The 10,502-nt window shown below is 63.1% G+C and overlaps 1 protein-coding gene across 4 annotated transcripts in view; it reads left to right on the forward strand.

Moving 5' to 3' along the window:
• The window catches only part of Adamtsl2 (ADAMTS-like 2), a 29,821-nt gene extending 19,515 nt beyond the window's left edge, over positions 1-10,306 (forward strand). For all 4 annotated transcript variants that reach the window (XM_013506730.1, XM_013506732.1, XM_013506731.1 and 1 more), the window contains 8 exons: positions 573-670; positions 3,459-3,585; positions 4,421-4,634; positions 4,715-4,870; positions 5,528-5,698; positions 6,402-6,578; positions 9,004-9,148; positions 9,581-10,306. In XM_013506730.1, coding sequence (XP_013362184.1) covers positions 573-670; positions 3,459-3,585; positions 4,421-4,634; positions 4,715-4,870; positions 5,528-5,698; positions 6,402-6,578; positions 9,004-9,148; positions 9,581-9,720 — 1,228 coding nt within the window. In that variant the 3' untranslated portion in view covers positions 9,721-10,306. The remainder of the gene's footprint in view (positions 1-572; positions 671-3,458; positions 3,586-4,420; positions 4,635-4,714; positions 4,871-5,527; positions 5,699-6,401; positions 6,579-9,003; positions 9,149-9,580) is intronic.
• Positions 10,307-10,502: the final 196 nt, after the last annotated feature.

Genomic DNA, 10,502 nt, shown 5'->3' on the forward strand with positions numbered 1-10,502 from the left:
CCCGGCCAGGAATCAGCCGGTGGCTGGCTGGGCCCCAGCAGGCTCTTCCCAGGCCAGCAGTCTGTGCGGCCCATCTCAACCCGGGCCGTGTTGCGGGGCGTGGCTGCTGCATCTGCAGCTGGGGTTTGAATTCTGATCACCAGAGGCAGTGGCCAGGGTCCCCACTCAGTGGGAGTCCTGGGGGAGGTGGGGAGCAGGAGGGAATTCCAGGACATTCTCAGACCTTCGAGCCTTCTGAGATCCCTTCTGGGTGTGAGGGAGGTGTCCACCAGCCGGTGCGGGCAGCATGGCAAGAAGTCTGCATGTGTGAGTAGAGTGGGCATGGGGAGCCCAGGTCTTGCTGGGCGCCCGGAGGGATGGGAAGGTCACCAGTGTCTGTCTGTGTCCCTGGAGTCTATCCCATTCTGTCCCTAAGGGCCCTGGTCTCCGCGGTGCTGTCCCAGATCTGCTGGCTGAGCTGTGAGGCTAGCTCCTCACTGCCCTCTCTCCTCTCCTCTCCTCTCCCATCCCCTCCCATCCCCTCCCCTCCCCTTCCCTCCCCTCCTCTCTTCTCCTCTCCTCACTTCACCCAGGACCCGGCCCAAGGCGCGCAAGCCAGGTGTGAGCCCAGCCGACATGTACCGGTGGAAGCTGTCATCCCACGAGCCCTGCAGCGCCACCTGCACCACAGGTACTGGCACGGGTGTCACTGGGTGTCAGGGGGGTCAACGGATGCTGTGGATGCCCACTCTGAGCCGGCCTCCATGGTGCCCGGGGCTTGGCCATGAGCCTCCTAGGGGAGCTGGCCTGGTGGTGTGAGACTTGCGAGATCATCTGCCATAGTAAGAGTTGGGTGTCAATCCCTCGGCAGCTGGGCCATATCGGGCGTGGCTCTGGGGTCACCCCAGCCACTTGTAGGCTCCCTGGTCTGCTGTTGTTGCTATCGTCCAGTGTTGGGGTCTCGGGGAGAAGTGAGGAGCCTCAGGGGGCCAAGGATTTTGCTTCTGTTGGTGTCAGACCCGGGAGAGAAGAGGTGGACCCCGAATCCACACCCAAGGACATCCCATCTGGAGAGGAGTGAGGAGGGGAGCAGAGACTTCTGGGTTGGGGGCGCTGGACAGACTTGCAGACACATCTAGGCATTGAGACAGCCTTGGACCCTGGTCTCTGGCCGTGTGCCATCCCCAGAATGCTAACCATGGCCTCTGGGAGCTCAGTGGTCTCTGCTGTCTGCTCTGGTTTCCTCCCTGGGGAGGCCATAAGGTCAGAGGTCAGACCCAGGACTGGCACAGGGGCACTGGCAGAGGAGACTCCAAGGGCCAGTGCCGAAATCACACTGCATCTACACTTGGGACTTCATGTCCAGGCTTGGATGGCGCCAGGCTGCCCCACTGAGGTTCATGACGTCCCCTCCTGACCAGGATCCCCCAGTGGGCAGGGCTTTGAACACCCTGCACTCCAGCCAGTGAGAACACTGAGCCAGCTGGACCTGGCTGTGCCCTGCACCTCTGGTTGGCATCTCGGGGGCTGGGCCCCAGGAAGCAAGGGCCATGCATCAGGTTCTGCTCCCACGACCAGCCCTTGTGCAGAGGCCTCACTGAAGTGGCCTCATGCCCAGGACCCTCAGGGAAGGGTGTGTGGCAGGAGCTGAAGGCTCTGCATGCTGCGGCCCCGGGCCCCAGGCCCCGGGCACACGGCTTCCCTGCCCTCCCTGTGGACCGGGTGCATCCTTATCTCGAAGGGGCAGTGGGGGTCCGTGAGAAGTGAGAAGCTCCCCGACGTGCCTTCGCTCAGCAGGTGGGCACTGTCACTGTTCTGGAGAGGGCCTGGGGCCTGGGCCTCAGATGTGTGCAAGCGACCCTCCTTCTGTGGGGCTCGCCCAGGGGGAGTGAGACCAGTGGGGGGCACAGGGCGTGCACTCTGCTGCCTGGCCTGGCCTGGGCACTTGTGTGTGCCAGGACTGTGGAAACAAAGCACCCGACACACCGCTGGCTGAGGAGCTGATGCTACCTGGAGTCAGAGGTGGCCTCCGTGCCCAGGGGGCTGAGGGACAGCCTTGTGTGGGCAACGCCCCAGGGAGAACAGGGCACATCGCCAGGGAGTGACTGGGAAGGGTCTGGGTCTGGACAGAGGGCACGCCTGCTCCAGATGAGGCTGCCGAGAGTGGCTGAGAGCAGGCTCCCTGTCCCTCTGCGAGCCGCTCTGGCACTTTCGCTCTGGCACCTCGTACTTGACGCTCAGGCTGCGATAAGGCTGAGTGTCTCATGCAGGGGCATGGAGGCTGGGCTGGCTATTGTGGTGCTTGGGACCTTGCATGGCATGGTATGCCTGCCGATGTCCAGGCAAGGGTCACCACCCACCGCGGTCCCCACCCTGCCGGGGGCCGAGGTCCCACATGGAGGACATAGTCAGTGGGTGGACCCATCCCGTGTCCTGTGTCAGCCATGTTGGGGATCCTGTTTTTTCCTGAGATGCCCTTTTGGAGCAGCAATTCAGGGAGATGAGTTTGGGGCCACAGACACGGCTTTCCAGAATGTTCTTGACCCCCTCCTGGGCACTGCAGTGTGATGTGGGAGAATGGGGTGGCAGGGACCTGCCTCAGGGGCCGCTTGTCCCGGGTGTTCTGTGTCCAAGGAATGCCCACTGGGGTTGTCACATCCTCCATGGGATGCTCCTGATCTGGGGTTAGCTCGCTGAGGCTGAAGGAGTCTGCTCACCATCAGGGGGCCCCAGGTAGGCTTCAGTCTCTGGGGCCCCAGCCTATTCGTCTCCACCCAAACAGACGAGGAGGAACCAACAAATAACCTGGCACTGAGGAGGGTCTTTGGGTCTCTAACCCCATGCATTTCCCAGCCAGGCCTGGTGTCTCTGAGGCCTGGACGGTCCAAGGAGACTTGCCCAGGGCTGCCTGCCTGTGAGCAGGCCAAGAACTGTATAGCCCAGCGCTGCGGGAGAGCAGTGACAACAGCCTGGTCTACCCCACATGGGTCCCCAGAAACCGCAGGGGGCTGGGTCTCTCTCGCTCACACCCTGACCACCGACAGCAGACCCAGGGCACCCCAGGGCTTTTCTGTACAGACCGTGCCTGACTGGCCCTGGCTCCTGGGCAAGGACTGCCTGCCCTGTAGGGAGCTGAACCTGTGCTGGCTCACGCCAGGTTGGGGAGGAAGATGAGGGACTTGACACTTGGGTGAAACTGGGGTGTCCAGTCCTGGGGAGCCCAGAAAGATCGCCACCCAGAGGAACGATGACCAGCACCCCAAGGGACCTGTGGCAAGAGTGCACTTGGCCCGCCGCCCCAGCTGGGAGGCTGCTGAATGAATGAATGGCACTGACATCGGCCGTGTCTGCCCTCTCCGCCACGTCTGTGGGCCAGGCTGGGCTGGGCAGAAGAGAAGAGGTCTGGCCCCCAGGGGCAGACACTGTGTGCCAGGCCTGTCTGCCCACCACCTCACAGACTTTCCCTCACCCTTAACCAGGGGTACTGTCAACCTATGCCATGTGCGTCCGCTACGACGGAGTCGAGGTAGATGACAGCTACTGCGACGCCCTAACCCGGCCCGAGCCTGTGCACGAGTTCTGCGCCGGGAGGGAGTGCCAGCCCAGGTCCTGCTGGGGCCCTCGGGGTGCTGGGCCGCACGGGGTGTGTGTGTGTGTGTGTGTGTGTGTGTGTGTGTGTGCTGTGTCCACTCTGGAAGGGAGTTGGGGTGCATGTGCTGAGGCTCTGCCCTGAAGACCAGCTGACCTCTGCACTGGTGTCTGCAGGATCAGAAAAGGACTGTTCCTAAACTAGACCCTGCCTGGCTGTCCTTCCGTGTCCTTCCAGTGTCCTTCCAGTGTGGGTGGGGCCCATCTTTCTTACCTCCTGTCTGCTATTGTGGACACCATCACAGATCTAGGTCCGAGCACCCCTGGGGACCATCAGGCTGGGACCCCAAGATGCTGGCCTGGCTCTACCCCAGCGGCCACACATGTGCCATCCCCTGCCTGCCAGGCCACCTTCCCTCTGTCCTTCCTGCCTCCGCACCCTGCACATTTGCTTCTTTCCTGGAAGGGCAGAAGACCCCAGTGATCCCCAGAGCCCACAGGCTCTGTCTCCCCAGGGCACCCCAGGTTTTCCTTGGTACTCACGGCCCAGCTCAGGGTGAAAGATTCAACCGGGGCCTCCTGGTCACACCACCCTGGCTCCCAGCAGGGGCTCTGGACACTAGGGGTGTCCACTGGTCCCCAGGGAGTGGGAACGGCCCAGGGGTCTGCAGGGAAGGCCGGCAGAGGTGGCTCAGGCCCGGTGGGTCCCCAACACCCTTTGGGGGCTCCTGATGACTCTGAGCCCTACTCCTTCCTGTCTGGCCTGTGCCACTGGGGGTGGGGGGTGTCTGGGGTGTGGGGCAGGGCTGCCCTGTGAGGTGGGCACTGAGGGCCGCCGCCCTGCCCCACGCAGGTGGGAGACCAGCAGCTGGAGCGAGTGCTCGCGCACGTGTGGAGAGGGCTACCAGTCCCGCATCGTGCGCTGCTGGAAGATGCTGTCCCCCGGCTTCGACAGCTCTGTGTACAGCGACCTGTGTGAGGCCGCTGAGGCCGTGCGGCCCGAGGAGCGCAAGACGTGCCGCAACCCCGCCTGCGGGCCGCAGTGGGAGATGTCCGAGTGGTCCGAGGTGAGGTGAGCAGCCGGCGGGGAGCGGCGGGCGGGCGGCCCCTGGGGCCTGCGTGTGTGCCCACTGCCCGCTGCCTCCAGTGCCCAGCCAAGTGCGGCGAGCGCAGTGTGGTGACCAGGGACATCCGCTGCTCCGAGGACGAGGAGCTGTGCGACCCCAGGACCCGGCCCGTGGGGGAGAAGAACTGCACCGGGCCCCCCTGCGACCGCCAGTGGACCGTCTCGGACTGGGGACCGGTGAGGGCACGGGCAGCGGGGCACCCGAGGGCCCTGCCTCAGTTTTCCCACTTTTCTGGAGGGGGTAGTGGATACTGGTCCTTCGCTCACTGTGTAAGAACCGAATTATGACCCAAGGACAAGGGGCGGGGTCCCCCCTGCACAACCTGTCAGCGCTCCTCATGTTGGTCTCTGTCTGCCAGCTCCTCTGCTCCCCCGCAGCCCCAGGTCTCTCCCTGCTGCCCCCTGTCCACCTCTCTTCCCTCCATCTCCACCGTCTCTCCTGTCTCTGTATCTCTCCATCCTCATCTGTCTCTGTTTCCTCTCCCTGTCGCTGTGGATCTCCGTGTCCTGATTTCCTTCTCTCAGCACTCTGCCTCCCCTGCCTGTGGCTGCTCGTCTCTCCATCCCTGCCTCTCCCGGGTGCTGGCTGAGGAGCCCCTGGCGGAGGCGGTGGGAGGGTGCACGCGTGCCCGGTGAGCTGCGCTTTTCCCTGTGTGTTCAGCATCGAGAGTGTTATTTCTGTAATTAGAGCAGAAAACGTTATTTAAAAAGTGGTTGCCACAGCAACTGCTTCCCCAGGCTGCCCTGGGAGCCGCTGCTCTCCCCAAGGGAAGAAGTGGGTGGGGGGCTCACAGAGGGGGGCCGCGCTCAAGCCCCTGCCGGCCCCTCCTGCAGTGCAGCGGGAGCTGTGGGCAAGGCCGCACCATCAGGCACGTGTACTGCAAGACCAGCGACGGGCGGGTGGTGCCTGAGTCTCAGTGCCAGGCGGAGACCAAGCCCCTGGCCATCCACCCCTGCGGGGACCGGAACTGCCCGGCGCACTGGCTGGCCCAGGACTGGGAACGGGTGAGTCCCTGGAGGTGCACAGAGTCTAGCTTGAGAGTCCGTTGCCCACGGGAGGATGGGTCAGAACATGGGAGTAACTGCAAATTACAAAGGTGCAAATCCTAAAAGTTAAATACAAAAAGCCAAAAAGGCAAGAGGAAGCCTGGGTCTCCCAAACCAAACAAGCATGTGCTTGGTGAGGTCCCGGGTCCGCACGTCCTCACTCTGAGCCTCAGCTCCCCATGGATGAGACCAGAGAGGGCCGGTTGGCTGCATCAGCTGCTGGCCATGGGGACCCTGTGACCTCTGTTATCACAACGGATCAGTCCTCCCTACCAGCCTGTCTCCCATCCCCCAGGGGCATCTCCCGTGCGTTCCTCTCTGACGGCCTCCAACCAACCATCTTAGGCAGATCACTGCTCATCAAGTCATCCAGGCCACACTGTTCTGCTGAATCGATTCTGGCCAAACTGTCATTAGCACATTTGTTTCAAAACAGATGGTTTGGGGCCCAATTGCATTTGATTAAATCCATTCGGGGCAAATGGTTATTGAGCAAAGAGTTCTCAGCCAAAATGCCTAAGGATCTAAGCACCTGCACCACGGGCTAGCAGCTACACCGTGGCCACCAGAGTCCTGGCGTGCGTCCTGGTGGTGTGTGTCCCGGTGGCGTGTGTCCCGGCCCTCTGGCCAGGCTGCTGACCTGCACTGTGGGCGCCCACAGTGCAACACCACGTGCGGGCGCGGCGTGAAGAAGCGGCTGGTGCTGTGCATGGAGCTGGCCGACGGGAAGCCGCAGACACGCAGCGGCCCTGAGTGTGGCCTGGCCAAGAAGCCGCCGGCGGAGAGCACCTGCTTCGAGAGGCCCTGCTTCAAGTGGTACACCAGCCCCTGGTCGGAGGTGAGCGCCCCACAGTGCCCCTTCCTGCCGGGGTGTCCCCTGGGCCCCTCCTCCAGGTTCTCCCCCGCCAACCAAGAAGCCTTCTCTCACATCACCCCTGGATTCTCATCCTGGGCCTCCTTTTGGGGCCTGGTCACTTCCGGCTTTGGACAGTGGCCTTTAAGTGGAGTGTTTGGTGGCCCACATACCCGACACCCTCCATGGGACGCAGCCAAGACAGGGGCATGGGCTTGGGGTGCAGGTGAACAGTGGGGTATGTTCCCCCTCTGACACGGGCCGGGCCCTGCACCCATCTGTGGGCTCCTTGCCCTCCAGGTTCCCAGCTCAGGAAGCTGGCCAGGGCAGAGCCGAGCGCCCCCTCTGCCCACAGAGCCACACCTTCCTCTCCCAGCCGGGGTCTCCTCCCCTGGGCTCTGCTGAGGGTGCCAAGCTTCCCATTTCTCAGAGGAAGAGGCAGGCATTCAGCGAGACCTCCTGGGGCCCCCGGTTACAGTGTGTGGTGGACAGGACACGGAGTGAAGGAGCCCAAGCCAGCCCACCCCACGGAGCCCAGGCCGGGAGCTTGTGGCAAGCGTGGCCCCAGTTCCTGGGAGGGGCCAGGCCCGGCGTGGGCAGCCCTGCTATCCTGTCCATCCCCACCCCTCCCGCAGAGGCCTCCTGCCACGGCCCTGGGCCCTGGAGCTTGTCAACACCCCCAACTCTGGCGGCCAGAGACAGCGTGGCTGGAAGCCAGCTTCAGAAACTGCCAAGCTGCCCATGTCCCCGCCCAGTGCCTGAGTCCAGCGTTGTGCCCACGCAAGGCCGTCAGCTCTCAGGAGGGCATGTGGGGCCCAGAGCTGTCCCTAGGAGTCACTGGCCAGGGGCTGGGGAGCAAGTTCCATAGTCAGGAGGTGTGACCGGGTTTTTCGGCTGCTTATGCATTGGTCCTTAGAGACAGTAGAAGGCTATGCCGGTGGGACATAGGGACCAGAACTGTCACTGTGGTGCTTGTGGCATGTCTCACACACCGAGGATGTCTGCCCTGTGCTTTGGGACAGCCCCAGGTTCAGGTACGGGGGCAGCTGTGGGTCCAGGACCCCAAAAGTAGCATTGCCTGATGTGTGTGCTGGACTCACGTCAAATGCTGTGACTTAACTGTCCAGGTGAGGACCCTGGGGGCCTGTGAGGCAGGGCCCATGTGTCCTGCTCCTGCCCAGGGTGCGCCTGGCTCGAGCACCTCTTCCTGCCCCAGGTGTCTGGGCTGAACTCTGTCCTGTATGGGATGTCCGCCCGTCCACCTCGTCCTTTGTCACAATCAAAGACAGACTCTCCAAAGACCTGGGTGACAACAGGGAGGCTGAGGCAAGGCTGGGCTCCCCAAAGAGCTCCAGGCAGATCCAGGGCGTGGAGGAGGCATGGCCATTAGCTAACTCCAGCTGGATGGATGCGGGCGTGTCCAGGAGTGGGAGTCCCTCCTGGGTGGCTGAGGGCACATAGAAAGGGGACAGAGGAGGCCTGGCCAGGGTTGGGGCTCTGGGGAGCCATCCTGAGCTCTGTGCTTTGGGGATAGCGCCAGGTTCAGGTGGGCAGCAGCTGTGGGTCCAGGAACTCTGGGCCACAGAAGGGAAGAGGTAGGGGTGTGGGACCCCAAAGGTAGCATTGTCTGGTGAGGAGGGCCCAGCTGGGATGAGGGCTGCAGTGACCACGCTGGTCCAGGTCATCTGTCCTGTGGGGGGGCCACCTCCCACGATGCCATGCACGGGCTCCATGTCTGTTCCTTAAGCTCCCCTGTCCCATCCCCTCCCTGGGGACAGGCGCGGGTGCCAGGACTGGCTGGGAGCCCACCCGTCTCCAGGGGCACATCCAGCGGTTCCTCGTGGTGTCTGCCAAAGGCAGATTGTCCCTTGGCAGCAGTGCCAAGCTGGCCTCTCCTTGCCTCCAGACAGGGCCGGGCAGGGCCTCCTGCCAAGTTTCTCAGCCTCCCTGTGCTTGTGCAGACAGAACTGGGGGTCGAGATGGGGGATGCCCACCCCACCCACCGAGGGAGGCCAGGGCTGGGGCCCAGGCATGTGAGTGACGCAGCTCCCTGCGTCAAGGAGCTGCTGCCTATAGGATCCTGGCAGGAGGATGGGGCGGGATCATGAGGGTGGACGGTGAGCAGATGTCCTGCGCTCTGGGCAGCTGAGCAGGGAACATCTGGATGGGGTACCCAAGGTGGAGCTGTGGCTTCCCAGATGTGTGGGATGGGCCAGTCGTGAATGCTGTGTCACAGATCCCGGACGGTGGGAGCCCTGGCGCCCACCTGAGTGCAGTCATCCTTCCTGGTGCAGCTGGAGAAACTGAGGCGGTGTGTGGGTGGGGCAGGCCCAGGGCAGGTTCTCGTTCCCTGGGGGGTCCTGCCAGTGGCATGGGAGGCTGTGCGCTGTACGCATCTGTCTCCCCGCAGTGCACCAAGACCTGCGGCGTGGGCGTGAGGATGCGGGATGTGAAGTGCTACCAGGGCACCGACATCGTCCGTGGCTGCGACCCACTGGTGAAGCCCGTTGGCAGACAGGCCTGCGACCTGCAGCCCTGCCCCACGGAGCCCCCAGGTGAGAACCAGGAGGCAGAGGCAGGGCTGGGTTCCCAGAGGAGGCCCAGGCAGCTCCCGGGCGTAGGGGTGCCTCCGTGTCAGCGGGCCACCAGCTGGAGGGCACAGGTGTGGAGGATCCCTCTTGGATGGCCAAGGGGAGGTGGAACAGGGAGCAGGGAGCCCTGGCCGGGCTCCGAGGCCCCGGGGAGCCATGCTGAGCTCTGTGCTTTGGGAAGAGTGTCTGTTTAGCTGGCCACAGTGGTACAAGCCTGTGATTCCAGCACTCTGGGAGGCTGAGGCAGTAGGATCACAAGTTTATGCCTAGCCCGGGGAACATGGTAACTTAGCAAGACCCAGTCTCAAAATGACAAATAACAAAGGGGGATGATGGGCTGTGAAGAAACCCTATTTCCTCCTGACACCCTCACCCCACCCTATGTCCCTTTCCCAGATGACAGCTGCCAGGACCAACCGGGCACCAACTGTGCCCTGGCCATCAAGGTGAACCTCTGCAGCCACTGGTACTACAGCAAGGCCTGCTGCCGCTCCTGCAGGCCCCCCGCTTCCAGCCGGGGTGCTGCAGCCCCTTGAGATCCACATGCCCTGTCCTGGGGTTGCTGCAGCTCCAGGGACCCCCCTGGACACTGTCCTGCAGTCCCCCAGGCTGGGAAGATGTGACACTGAGCCTTGGTCCACAAGAAGGACTTCGGGGCCCCCAGTGCCCGCCATGGAAACTGCCCACAGGGCCACACGGACCCTTTCTGAGGCTCCCACCAGCAGCCTGAACCAGAGGCTCCGCCCAGCATGGGGGGGAAGTTCCTGTAGTTCAAGGCCTTGACTGGACCAGCAGGGCTTCTCAAGGTGACTTGCAGACGACTGGGGAAGGAAGTGCCTCCCTCGCTCAGGTGACTTGGGTTGCAGGAGCTGCGGGCACTGGGAGGCCCAGACTGCCCGGTTCCTGATGTGCACAGAAGTCCTCCTTCCAGGGGGTTAATCTCACAGCTCAGCGTAGGCTCCGCCTGCTGTGTAGGAGCTCATGTATTGGAGGGATGGGCACACCCTACGCCCCAGGGCAGGCCCTCTTTTTTATGGTGTATTTGTTCATGGGCAGCAGGATGCCCTATAACCCCCGCCGTACTCACCGGTTTATGTTAATAAAGTGGTCAAAGTGGTCTTATTTATGGCGGCCTCCAGGGCTGTTGGGGGCCTCGAAGGCCCAACAAAGGTGCAAGGGTGGAGAGACAGGGAGGGCGAGGGCAGCAGGATGCAGAGCTCAGCTGGTCCTGGTAGAGCCTCAAGCCTGCTGTCCACGGGCGTGGGGTCCGGGGCAGCAGTGGACCTCAGGGTGACCGGGGCTCTCCACCTGCAGGCAC

This window comes from Chinchilla lanigera, unplaced genomic scaffold (genome assembly GCF_000276665.1).
Source record: "Chinchilla lanigera isolate Chin_1 unplaced genomic scaffold, ChiLan1.0 scaffold00112, whole genome shotgun sequence".
Classification (NCBI taxonomy): domain Eukaryota; kingdom Metazoa; phylum Chordata; class Mammalia; order Rodentia; family Chinchillidae; genus Chinchilla; species Chinchilla lanigera.